Source organism: Dendrobates tinctorius, unplaced genomic scaffold (assembly GCF_039654945.1).
Source record: "Dendrobates tinctorius isolate UK_male_01 unplaced genomic scaffold, ASM3965494v1 ptg000003l, whole genome shotgun sequence".
NCBI lineage: Eukaryota > Metazoa > Chordata > Amphibia > Anura > Dendrobatidae > Dendrobates > Dendrobates tinctorius.
In genome coordinates, this window is record NW_027361671.1 from 77212860 (window position 1) to 77233614 (window position 20755).

The 20755-nt window shown below is 40.2% G+C and overlaps 1 protein-coding gene across 1 annotated transcript in view; it reads left to right on the forward strand.

Moving 5' to 3' along the window:
- MEGF10 (multiple EGF like domains 10) overlaps positions 1–20204 on the forward strand; it is a 177681-nt gene extending 157477 nt beyond the window's left edge. The window contains exons 14-24 of the mRNA XM_073557265.1: positions 992–1138; positions 1238–1372; positions 1467–1595; positions 3353–3481; positions 5570–5698; positions 5812–5940; positions 6346–6582; positions 7650–7777; positions 8748–8871; positions 12897–13103; positions 16504–20204. Of these exons, the coding sequence (XP_073413366.1) occupies positions 992–1138; positions 1238–1372; positions 1467–1595; positions 3353–3481; positions 5570–5698; positions 5812–5940; positions 6346–6582; positions 7650–7777; positions 8748–8871; positions 12897–13103; positions 16504–16664 (1655 nt within the window). The 3' untranslated portion in view covers positions 16665–20204. The remainder of the gene's footprint in view (positions 1–991; positions 1139–1237; positions 1373–1466; positions 1596–3352; positions 3482–5569; positions 5699–5811; positions 5941–6345; positions 6583–7649; positions 7778–8747; positions 8872–12896; positions 13104–16503) is intronic.
- The last annotated feature ends 551 nt before the right edge of the window (positions 20205–20755 follow it).

Here is a 20755-nt window from a genome sequence, read left to right on the forward strand (position 1 = left end):
AGGGAGAAGTGTCCTTTAAGGATGAACTGAAGATATAGAACAGATGTCAGCTTAAAGGCAAGAAAAAGCTAGAGAAAGAAGTGTAAGATCTAGAGTTATAAATATCAAAGACTGACCGTCACTTCCAAACAGAGACCAGATGTGAACAGGTGCATGCTAAGAGTAGTCACCTTCATATATACGATAACTAACAAATAAAGTTGCACTCTGTAACACTATAATGCTATAGCATTGGCCATTCCATGTATGCCCAGCAACAAGCTACAAGGCGATTCTCATTGCTGGGAACATAACCTAATGTGAGTGCAACTTTCTTTATTTGTTAGTAATATATGGAGGAGGCTACTCTTAGTAAGCACCTGTTCACACTTGGCCTCTATTTGAAAGTGAAGGTCAGTCTTTGATATTTGTATACATAGGCTCTCTAACTGAGCACTCCACCCATCAGCCTATGGCAGTTTTAATCACAGCAGGGTCCTAGCTACCCATATAAATATAGGCCAGGAGAGGAATCACTTTAGGTTAGGTTCCCAGCAAAGAGGATTGCCTTGTCTTGGCTGCTGGGCATACATGAATTGGCCAATTTATGCACTAAGTACTGTATCTTTGTTTTTCCCTATTTTCTAGAGCAGTAATGCAATTTCAATTTCATATACCATATTTCATGTTTGCATGATGTAGGTTACAGAGTGCAACTTTATTTATTAGTTAAGATCTAGAGTTAGCAGAGCATACAGACATAGCTAAACGGTGCAGTTCGTATCACTTTTTAAAATCAAGACACTGAATCAACAAGCCTTTCAAAACTAATGCACTAAATATTAATCTGGGAAATATTAGATATGCTTCTAGGTTGATACCTTGTCTTAAAACTGGTAAAACTATTTTGGAAAAAAAATAATCTGGAAGTAGCACCACATTAACGCTATTAAAAGTTTATTCTTGGGTAAGGACATTCTTCATAGATTATCTTATATTTTCTTTTTATCAGGTATGCACTGTGACAGTGTCTGTCCAGGAGGACACTGGGGACCGAACTGCTCTAAGTCTTGTAATTGCATGAATGGGGCCTCCTGCTCACCGGATGAAGGGATTTGTGAATGTGCACCAGGTTACAGAGGAACCACATGTCAAAGAAGTGAGTTTAACCGGTCTTATATATAAATGTATTAATGTAATCTATGTGGATGTGCTGCTATAAGATTTACTTATTACTTCTTGCTTTATGTGCTTGCAGTCTGCTCTCCTGGATTTTTTGGACATCGATGTAGCCAAGCTTGTCCACAATGTGTCCACAGCAATGGTCCCTGCCACCATATGACGGGCATGTGTGACTGCCTAGCTGGATTCATGGGTTCACTGTGCAATGAAGGTGAGGACACTTCACTTTTTTTTATCACAAGGCAATATGAGAACTACAGGACTGATAATGTATAACCAAACTCTCGTACTATTTTCCCCATTAGTTTGTCCCAGTGGCCGTTATGGAAAGAATTGTGCTGGCATTTGTACATGTACGAACAACGGAACTTGTAACCCCATCGATGGATCTTGCCAATGTTACCCTGGGTGGATTGGCAATGATTGCTCTCAGTGTGAGTCTATTTTGTTTATTGGACCAGCATTATTTTATGTGTTGCCGTGTTGTATTTATGCTTGTAAATGTATTTTTCCAACAAAGTTTAGATCATCTGCAGCCCATGTTTGTCCTATGTAGCTTTGGTTACAGGCGGAAACATCATGTTATTCAGAGAAATGTAGCGGCAGCCATCAGATTCAATAACGAATTAGGAGCAATTAACAGTGAGCAGGAATCTGGGACACCAAAGAGTTAGCCAACTCTTTACATCTTACACATTCGAAACGTCTGTTAAGGCCACATTAGAGGCAGAAGATCCTAATACACTCAGTAAGAAGACTATCTGCCCACAAGGAAGGAAGCCGACAGGAGCTGAAAGAGTTATGACACTCTGTTAATAGCAGGAACTAAGTTAAATGAAATGCAGACAAAGGCCTCCGTGTAAAATGATCCAATTCATGTGGAAAAATGAGACCTTTCACTCTCTAATTGTATAAGCCATGGCTGTCACATAAGGGGACATGACCTAAAATTTTACACAGACATTCCAAGACTATTTGAAAAGTGAATTAACCTGAGAAGACAACACAGTATTTATTCTCATTTATTAGAAATAGCATTAGTGCCAATTTTGTGCTACTGATTTACTACTAGACTCATGCTGTTAAACTATTAGCCACTGCGTATTTTTCTGTAATGTTCCTTAGGCTTCGTTCGTCAGTCAGGGGTTTTTTTTTTACGTATCGGTGATTTTCATCAGAATGTCTCCTTCTCCTATTAGTCAGTGAAAATCGAACAGCACAAAGATTGCATCTGAGTGCTGTCCGATTTGTTTCATAGACACATAGTCTTTCATTGCCGAGTTTCATCAGACACTCAGATCAACAATGGACATGTCTCCATAAAAGAACCCGAACATGTGAACAGCCCCATAGACTGTCATAGGTATGAGTGCTAGTCATGAAAAAAATGGATAAAAATGGGATGTGAAAAACTGATCTGTGAATGGACCCTTACTTTATATCTTCTGCTCCCCCCTCACTGCATCCATTCAGTCCGTAAGATGACTTATAGGGAATCTGTCAGCAAGATTTTGCTCAGTAAACTACAGACACTGTCAGGTTGGTGCTGTTATACTGGTTAAAATGATACCTCCCATCAGATTATATGGGGAATTGAAATACATAATGGCTAATAACTCTCTGAACGAGCACTCCGCCCTTCAACAGGTGGTGACTTTAATTACAGCAGGATCCTTCCTACCCATAAATGCAGGCTTTACTGAGAGAGGTGTCCACATTCACCCAGGAATTCAGACATCAGTCTAAGAGAGGTATTCACATTGATACATAGGGACCCATCAGTTTTTGAGACCACCTTGATGTTGGTTGATGGGCAGGCATGAATTGGCTAAATTATGTGCAAAGCGTCTCATTTTTTCCTAGTTCTCAGAAGCCGTATTGCTATTCATATTTCATATATTTCACATTGACATGCTTCAGCATGATAAAGTACAAGTTTTTTTGTATACATAATAGCTAAGCCACCAATGCATATTCAAGCTTCTAGTAGCCTGCAGAGGCATCTCAATATTGTACTCCATTGATAAATTCCCCACAATACATAATACCTGTACCAGCAATCATACAGTAAGATACGCACACAGGAAAGTTACATAATAATAACAACAATTAAAATTTGAGTCAGAATGGAAAAAGTTTACAGAATTTTACAAGAATGATGGTAAACGTATAAAAATGTGATTCATTTCAGCGTGTCCTCCCGGTCACTGGGGTCCCAACTGTATCCACACCTGTAACTGCCATAATGGGGCCTTATGCAGTGCGTATGATGGAGAGTGCAAATGTTCTCCTGGATGGACTGGACTTTACTGCACCCAAAGTAAGATCTGTATACCAGCAAGGCAAACTTCATTTGTGCATCATGTTACAATATTAAGACTTCATATCCCTAAATACAAACAGATAGTGGAAAGCATCAGGGATTTATTTTTGGACTTGCAATCATTCTGCATGATGACGGAATCTGTGAATAATCTGAAAATCCGGGAATTAAAATACTCAGGCGTCGAGTTGTAATAATCTGGCCCCTGGGGACTCGCTGCTTCGATCATTTTGAAGTCATGTGGTATCTAAACATTCTGCAGCAGAATATGTATTAGTTGTAAGTAATACATTGTTAGATAAAAAAGATTTTAACTTTCCATTAAAACAATCGTTCCCATAATGTGTCATATACAAACTGTAGCGATAACATGAAAATATGAGAGTCGACGAAGGACTGGGACTCATTGCACTATATAGTGCTAAAGGAATAAACACTAGTGTTGTCAAGAATAGCTGATTAAATTCAATGTATCAATTATTTTTTCTTTATTTCTCCTGCATACAACTAAGTGAGTAACCAAAAATAAGCAGCGTGCGAATTACAATGTGACTTGTTTTTGTGGATTTTTCAGACTTAACACTCATACTGTATGCACTTAATAACATTATATCTAATTTTTAGTTTTCCCTCGGCTCCAAAAAGGGAAGAAACTAGCTGCATTTATGTCTCAAATGCACAGCACACATAAAAGAGGGGATTCTGCTACCCTAATGTTTCTAGCACGCCCTCAGAAGCAGCAGCATGGTGGACATTACGCAACAGTATTAATGGGTGCTCTTGGCTTTTGAAATGGGCAAAATTGCAAAGTGCTTGTAAAGCAAACAACTTTGCAATTTACCTTAGAAAGAAGGGATTTTTATTTCTATAGTGTACAGCTCGTGCTAAATTACTGGTGATCTCTGCAGTGAATCAGAGGTGGACGGTTTCCTAGGAAAGGAGCGAGCGCTTGCAACCACTAATCTCTGATAGCAGCATCTGTGATATCCCTTTTGAAATCAGCGATGCAGCAATGATGCTGCTCCCAAGTGTCCTTCTTCAGGAATAAATCGCCCTATGGCAACTAGGAAGCTAGAAAGCAGGGGAGAAGTAGGCTTCTGAATATTGAAGAAGAGAATAAGCTTTTATCGGGATGGTTCCCAATGTCATAAATAGGTTTCATAATAATGTATGTAATGCTATGGCTGGCATCCCTCCGTCTCAGTAACACTTCTGACTGAGGATCCTGAAACTAGTAGTTTGAACGGAGCCTGAGTCCGTTTCCATGTCAGTAACCATTCTGCCAGAGGATCCAGAACTTAGCAGACTGAATGGAGTCAAAGTCCATATCCATGTCTGCGTACCTGACCCCTGGGGTCATCAGCCTCAGTACCGGCGATTGCCTAGGAGTGGTACCTGGTGGCTACCCGCAGCCAACCCTGACTCTACCTTCAGTAGCTCCAATGAACACCAAGTAGCCGCTTAGCTCCGCCGCTCCTAGGAAAGCTCGGCTCAAAAAAACAGTGGGTCCACGAACCTTCAGGACCTGCATGCATAACAGTGTACAGCAAAACTTCATTTTCTCCCCGTAGTTGCTTCTTTAAGTCTGCCAGACAAGATTTAAGTGCTACTTAGGGCTTATGGAGACATCCATACTACATGGTCCGAGCATGGACAGCAATGCACATACTGGCCATGGGTCTCCCAACCCAAACATGACAGGCTCATATGAAGCCATTGTGCTCAGGTCAGGAGAGCCATGACCAGTCCATGCATTGACATCTGTGCTCGGACCGTGTTGTATAGATGTGTGCATGGGCCCTTACCTGCAGATTACCATTATATCAGTAAGTAATTAATGCAGGCATTGGTTCTGGTGATCACAGGTTCTCTTCAAAAGAAGCATTTTTCTATAATAATACATATTATCGCTTGTACCAGTGATTTATGACAAATATCTCCCATATGAAGCAGCAGTACACATGATCCGCCAACCCAAGATAAAACTCCACCTGAATGTGAACATGCTGTCCTTGTGCTATAGTGACTGGTGAGGCCTCCGTGATATATAAGTGATAAGTAATAATATTATCATCATTCCCATAGGATGCCCACTTGGTTACTTTGGAAAGGAGTGTTCCCGAGTGTGTCAATGTCAGAATGGTGCCGACTGTGACCACATAACTGGGCAGTGTACATGTCGCACAGGATTCATGGGAAAACACTGTGAACAGAGTAAGTCCAAATACCCATGGTACTTTTGTTTGACCGTTACTGTCGCAACAGATTTCCATTATCTAGGAGCACCAATCTAGTCATACTCATGATCATTTTCTGTGTCCTGTTAGAATGTCCATCTGGATCGTACGGATACGGATGCCGACAAGTTTGTGATTGTGTTAACAATTCCACATGTGACCACATTACTGGAACCTGTTACTGCAGCCCAGGCTGGAAAGGGACAAGGTGTGACCAAGGTGAGGGTCTGAGATGCGATAACCATCTTGCAGCTGTCTAGTAGTTAGTCCTATGGTTGGCCAGTATCTGATATGTAACAATATGTGTAACAGTTTAGTAAGAAGTATCACACAAGGAAATGAAGGAATTTGATATTTCAGTTTTTGATCTAGCAAAGTAGTAGTATTTTATTGGATTTAATGTGATTCTCACTCAATTATGTTATTAATGGTGGACTCACAATGAGCCTATTATATGTAGTAAGTGTAATTATCTGTTCTGTACAAAGAGGTGCCCACATTATTAAATAGTCATTTCTTGTCTTCTGTAACATCAATTAATTGTCTCAGCTAATGACCTCTTACACAATTCACCCTTCATATCTATGTGTGCTAATTAATGTTCTCTTTTATCTTCCTTTCTAGCTGTAATGATAATTGTAGGAAACCTGAACAGCCTGACCCGCACAAGTGCTGCAATCCCTGCTGACACTTACCAGATTGGAGCCATTGCTGGCATCATTATCCTTGTCCTGGTGGTCCTGTTCCTGCTAGCCCTTTTTATTATCTACAGACATAAACAGAAGGGCAAAGAGACAACGATGCCATCTGTATCCTACACCCCAACCGTCCGAGTCCTCAGCACAGATTATACCATAGCAGGTAACAGTTTCTATACTGTAGAATAACACATTCAATGGGCTGGATTCAGTATTGCCTTTGTGCCTGTTTTTTATTTATTTTTGCTGTTTTTTTACTAATTTTTCACTTATGTCTAATTCTTGATTTAATTTGTGCCTTTTTAAAAGTTTATTTTTATTTCTGTTCTCCTGGGGGGGGGGGGTTATGCTCATCATTGTGAGCGTGTTTTTTTTTTTTTCAGATTTGTATTCGGATCATTCATCATTTGCAACTTTTTTTTAAAAGTCACATAATTTGCCGCAAATGTACTCCATTCCCACAAAGAGTGATTTCATGAGTTCTAGTTATTTTGGTGTAAATTTATGAGCTATTTAGAGAAATGTGACTTTTCACACTAAAAAACAAAAATCACAAAAAAGTTATAGACAAAAAAATGAAACCATTTTTGATTCTGCGCAAAATTCATAAATCGCGTCTCTCCATCAAGCATAGTATAACACAAAATATGAAGAGTCACGTATTTATTAACAACACAAATGAATCAGGGCCGGTGTGTCTGTCTTAAAGAAAAAATGTAAAAAGTGAAATAAATAAGAATATACCAATTGTCAGTCATTCTTTGCATTTTACTATTGCATTTACTTTCAATGATAGCCATAAGCAGTCAATGTGGCCACTCTGTCCTCTGATTTGATTCTGTAAGATTCATGTGGAATGTGACCGAGGAAAATAGAACCATTTATCTGGAAGTATTCAGAATACCTCCATGATGGTGTATTGTACAGAGGCTCCATATAAGAGCTGAGTGCCTATGGCTCCATAGACTCCATGTACTGCCGTAGAAGCTCAACATGTATGAACATTTAATGTTACATAACGCATCACACCTACAGACGAGAGCAAACATAAGAAAAAAAATACCGGTAGACATAAAATAGATTTGCTGGTGAGTTCCCTATGCTACACTCTGTCGCCTCTTCAGATGATAAACCGTGAGATCTAGAAGGCGTAATGTATTCAATGGGGAAAGGCAGGTTTTGCTCTAACAATGCTGGAAATACTAATTTTGAAATATTTCTTGCACACAGATACTCTCCCGCACAATAATGGAGCAAATCCTAACAGCCAATATTTCTCTAATCCAAGCTATCACACATTGAGTCAGTGCACAAGTGGACCTCATCTTAGTAATATGGACAGAATGATGGTTTCTAAGGTAAGGTATCATGTCTGGTTATTTTACACAACTACTACCAGGGCTGAAAAGAGCTGCAGTACTTAGCCCCTTCATCCTCAGCATTGGTTAAGGTACCAAAGGGTAGACCTCCACTGATCGTAAGGTCATGATAAATCCCAGCGAAATGCACTTTACTATGTTCTACCACCAGTATTACTTTCTTTATATAAGTCCCATACCTTATCTTCTCCATACAGTCATCTTGGTGGTATGGAAAGATTATAAAAACATTTCAAAGGATGATGACATGTGTATCTTGATACTGGTAAAGTACAAATTGAACCAACCACTGGAGGAATTCCAGAAATTCTGCCCTCTACTCATGTTCTGCTGTGGTGTTTTGAGGACAACTGATCACAATGATGATATTCCTGCTGGTTAGATTGACATGCTATTCATGGGAGTAGCTTTGGGGCCAAAAGTACCACACTAGATTTCTCTTCAATCATTAAATAGCTACCTCCTCCTACCTAGCTAGGACCCCAATTTCAGGCTTCCATAAACCAAGGTTGACACCCTGGAGCTTGTGCAAAAGCTGAATCTGGGTCTACGTACCACATAAAAATCAATCTGTTACTTAGCTTCGTATTTTCTTTTTTAATTTTGGTCTATCTCTAGAAATTCAACATCATCAATTCCTATTTATATATTAATAGGAGTAAAGAGGACCATTTTCAAAGAACTTTTCCATCAATAAATCAATAATACCATTTAATTATTGAACATTTCTCTTTGGTCTGTTAATTAAGTCATTACAAGTCCTTCAGACTAAAGCAATAACCTTAAGTAGAGTTCCACAAAAATAAAACGTTATTGACTGACTGACTGCCATCGTCTATTAATTATATGTTAAGGTGACAGCTGTTATCGACTGATGAAGTAATAGTGTGATGTAACTGATCTGTAATAAAATATTGCATTAAAATTTGCATTTTCATTTTTTATGCAGTCAAAAAGCAGTCAACTCTTTGGAAACCTCAAGAGTTTGGATCCTGGGAAGAGATCACACACTATTGATTACACAGGAACGCTGCCAGCAGACTGGAAGCAAGGAGGATTTCTGACTGAACATGGTAATGCTAAGGATGCAACATGAGCTTTATGCACTGTACACAAAGAATAGGCTGCAAATCAGCAGTATATGAAGTGGAAAAGTGGCTTTATATAGAGTTATTTATTTCATAGTATAATGTTAACCAGAATTGTGCAAATCTCCTGAAATTCGATTTGGGCAGATTCACTTAATTTGTAGAGTAATAAAGGGAACTTTGCCTGGAACAGGTTGAAAAAAAATTAAAAATCTCATGCACTCCTCTCCTAATTCTCCCTTATACACTCACTGGCCACTTTATTAGGTACACCTGTCCAACTGTGTGTTAAGACTTAATTTCTAATCAGCCAATCACATGGCGGCAACTCAGTGCATTTAGGCATGTAGACATGGTCAAGACAATCTCCTGCAGTTCAAACCGAGCATCAGTATGGGGAAGAAAGGTGATTTGAGTGCCTTTGAACGTGGCATGATTGTTGGTGCCAGAAGGGCTGGTCTGAGTATTTCAGAAACTGCTGATCTACTGGGATTTTCACGCACAACCATCTCTAGGGTTTACAGAGAATGGTCCGAAAAAGAAAAAAAATCCAGTGAGCGGCAGTTCTGTGGCCGGAAATGCCTTGTTGATGCCAGAGGTCAGAGGAGAATGGGCATACTGGTTCGAGCTGATAGAAAGGCAACAGTGACTCAAATTGCCACCCGTTACAACCAAGGTAGGCAGAAGAGCATCTCTGAACGCACAGTGCGTCGAACTTTGAGGCAGATGGGCTACAGCAGCAGAAGACCACACTGGGTATCACTCCTCTCAGCTAAGAACAGGCATCTGATGGCTACTTTCAGCAGGATAATGCGCCATGTCATAAAGCTCGAATCATCTCAGATTGGTTTCTTGAACATGACAATGAGTTCACTGTACTCAAATGGCCTCCTCAGTCACCAGATCTCAATCCAATAGAGCATCTTTGGGATGTGGTGGAATGGGAGATTCGCATCAGGGATGTGCAGCCGACAAATCTGCGCCAACTGTGTGATGCCATCATGTCAATATGGTCCAAAATCTCTGAGGAATGCTTCCAGCACCTTGTTGAATCTCTGCCACGAAGAATTGAGGCAGTTCTGAAGGCAAAAGGGGGTCCAACCCGTTACTAGCATGGTGTACCTAATAAAGTGGCCAGTGAGTGTATATGCCCACCTGCTATCCGGTCATTTGATTAGCTCGCTTCGGCCTTCTTTGCTTTCCAGTCGCTTCTAGATCTTCTCTCTTCTGGCTCTGCTGTTGACACGTTCATATGGGGCAAGATGCATGTCAATGACATTAATGATGCCTTCTACATGACTGCTTGGAGCATAATCAGTGTTGTCGCCAGAAAAGAGAAAACCTGGAAACATCCGGAAGGAGAAGAATACCGATTGAGAGCCGATTGAAGAAGCAAGCGGCGATGAGATAGGTATGGGCAAGGCTATGGAGAGGTGAGTATAGAGTTTATTTTTTTAACTCTTTTCTTTCCCTTCAGAATCCAGCAAAATGGCGCCTAACTGGATGAAATCCCAAAGATACCAATTTGGTAGAAACCAAATTTGGGAGGAAATTGGCAGTTTTGATTTGTTTAGAATCACTTCACTCATCTCGATTACAAACCTACCTCTTCTTAGGCTTGGAAATTAAGATTTAATAGCAGTTGTACAGACTCTGCCATTCTATCACATGACTGCAGTATAGAGCTTAGCTGCCAGTCTAGCGAAGGGTATGGGGGATTTTTCCTAATTCTAATGAGATATACATTTTCATATTGTTCATGTTTTAATCATGAGGGAATTCAGCTTGTTATTATATAATTTTTCAATTTGGGGAAAAAAAATCTGATTTTTAGATACAGAGGCATGTAAAAATTTAGGAACCCCTGGTCAAAATTACTGCTTATTGTGAACAGTTAAGCAAGATGAAGGATGAATGAACTCTAGAAAGCCTAAAGTTAAAGATGAAACATTTATGTTGTATTTTCATCTTTTACATTTTAAAAATTTCTAAAAGGAAAATGGGCCAATGGAAAAATTTGGGCACCCTGTGTTAGGGTTCTAGGGAGGAACCCGAAAGTGGACCCTCTGGGTCATGGCTCCATAACCCCCAAGGACGAGCGGACCAGGTGAAGACCACCCCCTATACAGGGAGTGTTAGGGCAGGCCCAAGGGAGATGGAACCACAACGGCTGGAACCAAAGGGTCGACTTAGAATGTATAAGGGAGAGATATGGAGAAGGCCAGGGTGAGGATGGAGAGAAGGTATGGGCCAGTAGCAGGTGTATCGGTGGGCTATGGGAGAAGAGATGGACCAGGAAGACCAGGACAGGCACGGACCAGAAGCTGAAAGAGAAGAGAGACACAATGAGATTGGCAGACACAGGACTGGCGGACACAGCTGGAACACAGGACTGAGGGAGAAGGCGAAGGAGGATGGACAGGCACAATAAACAAGTGGCACGTAGTGACAGTGGCAGCGGTACCGGGGTGACAGGCATGGCCGAGACACAGGACGGACTGACAGAGCAGAGACTGAGGGTAGGCAGGCAGGCGAAGATAGGATGCCAATCGGCTGACAGAGCAGAGATACTGGACATGAAGGCTAAGGTAGGATGCAGGGGCCTGAGGGGCAAAGAGTGAAGCTGCACAGAGAGTGCAGGCACCACCGCAAGTGACAAACAGGCATCTTACCTGCAGAGACGCGAACAGAAATACCCGGTGGGCGCTGCCATGATGGGGCGGAGCCACCGGGTCACAACCTCCCAAGATGCCCTGCAGCAGAGGAAGGGCGAACGCATATGCGCGGGACACTGACGTGCCACGACCCCGAGAAAGCAGATGGGGAGCCGTGCAGGAGCAGACCGGGGATGCGCTGGGGGGCAGAGACCCCCAGGTAAGGGTCCGCGGCCATAACACCCTGCATAGTTAGTACCTAGTAGCACCCCCATGTGCAAGTATCACAGCTTGTAAATGTTTTTGTAGTCAGTCAAGAGTTTTTCAATTCTTGTTGGAGAGCTTTTCATCCATTCTACCTTGGAATCTTCTTCCAGTTCTGTGAGATTCCTGGGTCGCCTTGCATGCATTGCTATTTTGAGGTCTAACCACAGATTTTCAATGATGTTCAGCTCAGGGGACTGTGAGGGCCATTGTAAAACCTTCAGCTTGTGTCTTTTGATGTAGTCTGTTATGGACTTTGACTTGTGTTTAGGATCATTATCCATTTGTAGAAGCCATCATCTTTTCAACGTTAGCTTTTTAACAGAAGGTGTTATGTTTGCATCAAGAAGAGGAAACAGCAACTTGAAAATGCTTTGCATCTTCTTATAGCCTTCTCCTGCTTTGTTGGCCTCCACCATTTTAATTTTCAGATTGCTAGGCAGCTGTTTTGAAGAACCCATGACTGCTGTTTTTTGGCAAATGATTGGAGGAGGCAGGGCTTTTATAAAGCTGGGCAATTTGCATTACCTGGCCTTATCTACTATAGTAATAGTGAAAAAGTCATAACCCTAACAGGATAAATAGTTATCTGAGCACACAAATCTCTAAAGGTACCCAAACTTTTGCATCTGTCCATTTCCCTTTTTATAATATTTAAAGTGTAAAAAATGACTAAAATATATATATATATATATATACATATACACACATATATATATATATATAGATAGATATATGTATATATATATATATATACAGGCCTGTTAGAGATAATTTCGTTCTCTGCTTGCTTAACTGTTCACATTAACAATATATTTGACCAGGGGTGCCCAAACTTTTACATGCCATAGTAAGACATTTCAACCTAATATTTTTATTTGTGTAAATGACCCTAAAACTCCTGCACTGTGTAGAATGTTGTGTCTTCAAAATGTTGCAGTAAGTTGACATAACATTTTAGTCCTATAGAATACAAGTATTTGATATCTCCAGTGCAATTTCTATCTATTAGAAGGAAAAGATACGATTTCTCCATAACATGCTCTTTATCAAGTACACTTATCTGAACCTTTTGGTTTATGGTTTTCCCAGATCTCTTGAAGAGTTCTGCATATAGTATTAGCAGCTGTTCATTGAGCAGTACTGAAAACCCATATGCAACCATCAAGGATCCACCAGTTCTTCTACCAAAGCACACTGAGTGTGGATATGTGGAGATGAAGTCACCGGCACGCCGAGACTCTGCCTATGCAGAGATAAGTAATACCAGCCTGGCCACCAAGAATGTGTATGAAGTTGGTAAGTGTTCCTTTAACTCATTCTGTCCTTTTTTTTTCCTTTCCTCGTTAAGAAGGAAACTTGACTGCAAGTTTTTACATATGGAAATAATGGTATGGCTGTGTAGGCACTCGTCTCCCAATAAAAATAACACCTTTCTTGTAGATATCCGATGTGCCAGTATTAAGAATTATAGTAAAAAAACGAAAACAGGACAACTCGAACTTATGGACTAAAGAAAGGAGATCATCAAATATAATGCAAATGAGAAAAATATATAAAGAAAATGACCTTTATTCAGACATTAATGGTGCAAGGTAACACTAAAACAGAACGTGCCCGTACTTGGATCAATATAAGTATAATAATACATGATGAAAGATGAAAAAACACAGAGGACCAAAAAAATAATAAAATCACTATGGACATATATGCACAAAGATAAAAATCATAGGGTAAAATGAAATAGTATTTTTATGCATATGTAATACCAAAAAGTACATGTATAAAACCCATAATAACCTTATCCAAACAGAAGTGAGAAAATGTGAAAAATATTATTAAAAAAAATAATAACACATAGTAAATATGAGGCAGTGAGCCAAAAATGAGATATATGACCAAAAATAAATAAATATGCAAGGTGCAAAGGTGAGGTAATTGAATATATTATATATGATAAAGTGCAAAAAACGCCAAGGTAAGGATAAAGCATAAATAGAGGTATATACCTTTAAGGTCTACCAGTCCAAGTACAGCACAGCCCCGACCCGTGCTTTGGATGTCAAAGATCCTTTGGTATTCTTTTAAGAATTCTAGTGTAGAAGTCAACTGCAAGTCAGGTTGAAAATGCACTGGAAGAAGAAGCAGACAAAGTGCATGGACTCACCCCAGTGCACTTCCAGACTGATTTACACATGGCTGCTATGCTAGATTTCCAATAACTGGCACATGAAGTCGCTGGGAAAAAAAGTATCGTTTTATTAGGGGACAAGCGCCTTAACAGCTATACCACTGCTTCCACATGCAAAAAGTGCTGACACGTTACCTTTAAAAAATTCACAGTTGTGTGTGCAGCATGTAAATGGACTTTTAGTCTGTGTCTTTGATATGGGACAGCTGTTTCCTGAATTTTCTTAATGGTAACATACTTGAACTTAAAAGGGAGGAGCATAACCATGATGTTATTCATGGAATCATTAAAGGCATCTCTATAGACAAGAAAACTGTTTAAAAAAAGTCCTGAATGGTGTACAAAGATACAAAAAAGTTCTCAATCCTTGATTCCCCTCCGCTCCTATTCTTATGCCGCCCAGTTCTCCATTGATCATTATTTCCTGATGCTTCATTGATGTTCTGACACAGAGATGTGAGCACATCTCCAGCCAGTCACTAGCTGGAGCAGGTCTTTGTAATCCTTTGCAGAGTATAGGTTGGCGGTGGGCAGCGTCCAAACCCGAGTGGCTGGGCATCGGTGTGGTGAGCATGACTTTGTACATCATTTTGCTTCTCTGGAATACCCCTTTAATATCTGACTTCTAGCAATTTTCCTTTTACCAGCAGAATGCTTGCTATGTCGTAGATGAGTCATTAATGGGATAAAAGGCAAGCAATTATTTTAGATAGTTACATTGTTGTTGCTTTTTATTGCAGCACATTATTTTTCAAGGCCACCTAAAATGGTAAGGCACTCTTGAATGAAACATTTAGTGTGCATGTATGATTATCTGAAATGTTTTTTTTTCTTTTTATTTGGATTATGCTTGTTGAGATCTTCAGTGAGGTACAGAGATTCTATATTTTTCACTTATCTTGTGGATAGATGATAAATGATTATTTGCGAGGCAGACTCATTTATCTGTCTGTGATGGGCTTTTGACCCTTTAAGGCTTAGTTTATGGGGAACCTGTCACATGGATTCATTTACTGCCCGAACCACAAGCGTCATGAATAAGAGATCGACTTCTGCATTACACGCAACTGCAACGTGTTTAAGAGTAAAACATACCTGTTTGCAATGCAGGATATGGTCTGTTATTCATGCTGGCCATGGTTCAAGCAGCATGAATTATGTGACAGGTTCCTTTTAAAGCGAACCTGTTAGCATGATTTTTCTAAGTAAACTACGTAAACTGTCAGGTTGGTAGTATTAAACTGATTAAAATGATACCTGGGGTGAAGAAATCCATCTTGTGGTTCTTGTGTAATCAGTGTTAGAAGTTTTCAGCTAATGATATGCCGATATGCCCAGGCTCCGGGGCGAGACTGTAGGAAGAGTCTTATCTTCCTGCTCTAAGAAAAACCAAAAAGAGACATGTCCACATCATAATATATGTATTTGAAAACGACTGTATTTACAAAGATCTAGATTTTGTGAAAGGATTTGCCAGAGAAAAATAAACTCTAAGGCCTGTTTCACACTTCCGTTTTTTGACGTCAGTCAAAATCCGCCAGTTTTAGAAAAAAATGGATCCACCCCTTCTTTGGCGGGTCCGTTTTTTCCCCCATAGACTTGCATTAGCAGCGGATTTTGACTGACGGTCGTGCGTTGCATCCGTTTTTGGATGGATCCGTTTGAATTGTAGCGGAATCCGGGCAGAGCAGACGGACGTTGAAACATTTGTTTATAGCGACGGTCCGCTTTTTGCAAGTGCGCATGCCCGGAAGATTAGCTCAGTGAAGAATTTTAACCCTGAATATCGTTCTGGCAGCGGCATCAAATGTCTCTCTTTCCCTCTCTCCCTCTCTCCTTTTCCAGACTGCGGTTCCTTTAAATTTCCTGCCCTTTGCAACTTCGCCGGATCCGTCCAAAAAAATGGTCCGCTGACACCCATTTGTTCAATAAAGGAAACGGATCCGTTTTTTCATCTTTGGCGGATTTCGACTGATCACAAAAAAATGGAAGTGTGAAACAGGCCTAAGGGCAGATTAATTAAGCCTGGCATTGCACACACCAGTCTTAATGACAGGCTCGCTGGAGTGCAATGCATAAAATTCATTAAGAGGCGTATGCCACGTAATGAATTCGGTGCATCTTCTCAGTGGCATTCGCCTCCGTGCGCCTCACCAGATATGCTACTCCTGTAGCGGACTTGAGTAATAATAATAAATTTTATTTCTATAGCGCCGACATATTCCGCAACATGCATAGCCATACGGCGGCTCTTCCCCAGCTATGCCCATTTTGTTAGAAATGCTTCCAACTGGTGTAAAGAAATCATAATATGAAAATGTTTTGTGCAGCTTCGTCTTGTGCAAAAATTTGGTGAATTTTCAAATCATTTTAAGCCAGTTTTCTGGTGTAAAAACTTTGATGAATTAGGCCCTAATTGTTTCCAAGAAAGAAATTTGCAATTCCTATGTGGGTTAATTTCACATGATAATTAATGACAGTACTACATATTTACATCTTTTTCCTTAGAGCCTACTGTGAGTCATGCACAAGGAGGATTCAACAGCATCGGTAAAGCCAGCCAGGATCTCTATGACCTTCCTAAGAACAGTCACATTCCATGCCACTACGACCTTCTTCCTGTCCGGGACAGCACTTCATCTACTAAGACTGAGGCAACTAGTGAATGATAGTAGCAATCAATCACACCCCAGCATACTACACTGACTCCTGCTGAACTGTATGTTTCAGTTCACTAGACTGTTATCAAGTGAGACTACTGTCCTCGGCATTAAATGACTGCACCAGCAAAGCTGGAAACCTTGTTTGCCAAGCGAAGGACAACCTTAAAGATGAGATGGATCAAGTAGCAATGCCAACTTGACAATATACAAGGGCTGTTAATTGAGCTCACCGATATGCTGTATAACAATAGAGAATATTTCCAGTCTTTGAAATACATACCACTAACCCTTTACCCTCACGAGCCGGAAAGCTTTCATTCCATAGTTCCGTTTTGATCAGTTTTAATTTCCTGATGGCGAAAATACATTTTTACATTGTTCTTTGATTTGCACTGACCTGACTTTGTTATACAAGTCAGTGAGTGCGTGTATAATAGTACTGTGTATTAGGATGGTAGCGATGTCGTAGAGGTACAACTCACATGAATGGATATTTGAAGATCACATGTTTAAGGGGTTGTCCACTACTAGGACAACCCCTTCTTAAACTAAATGTTCAGCCCCAATAATATAATAAAGATTATACTCACCTCTCGTGCCAGGTCTGTTTCAGCAGTGTCGACACTTGCGGTTCTGGGGCTGTGATGCGGTGGAATGACACATGATGCACTGGCGTCATTGTCTCCGCCTTCGGAGAAACTGAAGATGAAGAGGAAGTCCGGGATCAGCTGCAGCAATAGCTTCCTCTTCATGCTCAGTTTGTCTGAAGGCGGAGACAATGACGACACTGGCACCGGCACCGGCACAGAGGTGAGTACAGGCTTCATTACTTTATCAGGGCTGAACATTTAGTTTAGGAAGGGGCTGTCCTAGTAGTAGACAACCTATTTAAACCACTACATGACATGTTAGCCAGGGTTTAGTCGGTGAGTGGCAGTATTTGTGTGTACATATGTATAAACCCTGCCATATGGCGGTGTCTACATTTTATTATTGTATGGTAGTTCCAATGTGGGCGTTATTTATACTTATTTTGGTGAACCCTTCACAAATCAAACTTGATGCTTTAGTGTAACAAGACTAAAATGGGTAATACGTTTCAGGGTATATGGAAGGTCGGCTATAATCAACATATGGGAATAAGACAGGCTAATACGTGACTAGTGTGAAGCTTGCTGATTATATGCAATGATCAGTAATTCTACATCAAGACTACATGACCCCATCACACACTCTGGTAATAAATAACGAGGGAAGATTACATGTTTAAGGGTCATTTTTATGACTTTTCAGTAGATGGCTTATCTATAGGATAGGTTATGAGTGTACGATTGGTGTTGGTCTGACCCACAAGGTCTTCGCCGATCTACAGAGCTGCAGTGCTGGGCACAGTCGTATTTTAAGAGCATCAGTGTCCTGAGACAAAGACCCAGAAAACCTCTTTAAAACTGCAGATTAGCATACTGTTTATTTACCCAAGGTAAACCGAGTAATGTATAATTACATACAAATTACCTTCTAAGAAGTCGTTTTGTGGGCCAGGAGTCTGTTTATAAAAATAGTTTGCAATTTTGGGATATCGCCAAAACCCACAAAATTGCAGATACCATTCTGGGTAATTACTGGGTAAACAGCTGCACATTGTAAAGGATGGCAGATAACTGCTCAAAATATAATTTTAGAACACCAGTAAGAATCTAACTTTTTTTTTGGTGCGATTGACAGGATGTTGACTTTATGAGCCGAATGGAATTTCTTCCAATTGTTTGCAAGGTACATTGGAAGTAAGATGATCGGTCCTAATGGAAACCTACGCCTGTAGCAAATTGTGGTTGGCCATTAACCTTCAGGACTCATCAAACTATTGTAAATGCCAAATATCTCTGCACATATTTGGATCACTATTGTTTTGCATTATGCAAGGTGCATATCAGCAATTATTACTAGTTATGGTGTTTCTTTATTTCTCCTGAATATAGTGACCCTGCAGAGTGTTGTACAAGACCAGCGTTATTAATCCCAGTTTTTTTAAAAATATGTGTTGTATTATAGCAAATACTTTATAGTGCCATGTGTAGATTATTTTATGCTACAAAAGTGAGTTCCTGTTTATACTTAAGGTACCTTCTATTTTATTTTCTTCTTTTATAATGACTTTAGATTTTATGCTTTATGCTTAAGCTGGACTTTTGCATAGCTCTTTAATGTTATTCTTTTAACCTTTTTTTCTAATTTTTCTAGCCAAGATCCTTCTTTGTATTCCATACTTCAGTTTTGCGTGCCAAGTACATTCTAAGGCTATGTGCACATGTATGCAGAAATGTCTGCATAAAAACCGGACTCCCTTCCCAGAAAACGCGTGTTTTTTTCCGCACGTTTTCTGTACATTTTTGGCGCAAAAAACACGCATTTTTTATGCTTTTTTTCCACGCGTTTCCAGACCCATCGAAAATAGCTAGAAACGTGGAATTTTCCGCAAAATTAATGAGCATGCTGCGTTTTTTACCACGAAGCTTTTTTTTTGCAGTAAAAAGCGCATCAATATGCCCTAAAAGTGCAAAATGCATAGAAATGAATGGGAAGCTTATTTTAAGCATTTTTTGGCAAATCTGCGAAAAAAAAACGCGAAAAAAAAACGCGAAAAAAAGCTACGTGTGAACACAGCCTTACACAATTTAATGTTGGGTCACTTTTCCAGCCAACTAAAAAACAAATATAATGCCACATCATATAATTAAAACACCACATTCCTTTAGGGGTAAGGTCTTGATTCCATATTATTTCTTTTTTATGTAACTGAAAAAACTTGAATTGAGTCAAAGTTTTATATTCTGAGTTTGGAGGAGAAAAAGGTCTCTAATGCCAACTATTGGAGGTAGCAATCTTAGAAGTCAATATTCACTCTCTAAAGGGCCATATAGTATGACTTAAAGGGAATCTGTCAGCAGGAATTCACTCCCAAAACTATTTGTATGGACATGTTGCTCTTTCAAAGACAAGTCCAGCAATACCTTTATGTGGCCAGTCTGTTCCTCCATTAATGAGAAATCAGTGTTTCAATTGTTTTGCAAGTAAGGCTGAAAATCTATATGTAGATCTGAAGCCTCCGTCACTCCAGCTCTATTCCCACCCCAGTGCCGCCGTTGCCTCCTGCTTGACTGACAACTCATTTGCCTGAAGATACACAGCATAGAAGCAGTCAGTCAAGCAGGAGGAGGGAGCGTTGCAGGGCAGTAAATACATCTGGAGTGACAGAGCCTTCAGATCTACAAATGGCTCTTCTGCCTCATTTACATATTAACTCAAACGCTGATTTCTAAGTAATTGTGGAAAGCTTTGGCCATGTAAAAGGTGTTGCTTGGCTTGTATTTGAAAGTTCTAAATGCACCTAAAAATTGTTTGGGTGCTGAAATCCTGCTGACAGATTCCCTTTAAGTCATAAAGCCAAAACAGACTCTTCTACAAAAGTAAATAATACTCCATGTTTTACTCTTAGGGCTCATACTCACTTGCGAGAGACTCGCATGATTCTCGTGCAAGTCTCTTGCATGAAAACCCGACACTGCCGCCTGCACTAGGACCGGAGCGTGCGGCTGCATAGAAATGCATGTAGCCACACTCTCCGGTCCGAGTGACGGAGGCTGTGCCAGGTTTTCATGCGAGAGACTCATATGAGAATCGTACGAGTCTGTCGCTAGTGAGTATGAGCCCTTAGAGAAGATTCTGGTTTTCCTGATGATTATTTTCCTTTTTTTGAAGAGGCTATTTGCATACTGTTTTCCCAGGGATCATTGCCTGACCTATAAGTCTCTTGACACATTTTTGGCAAGCTTCTCAATGAGAAACTTTACCGCCTAGACCTGAGTTTGAAGGACATATAAAACTGGCTAAGGATAGTCCAAAATTTGTAAACCACTTCCTGCTATCTTGTATTGTGCCTACAATTTAGGGGTGCTGAGGAATGACTGCATTTAATGTAATTGTACTGTGCTATTGCCACTGCTGTCATTTTTTCTTATCTGTGCTAAGTCTATAAGGCCCCAATGGTGTAGTCCAAGCCAATGATAAGGAGAATGCAGCCTATTTTTTCCTTAGTA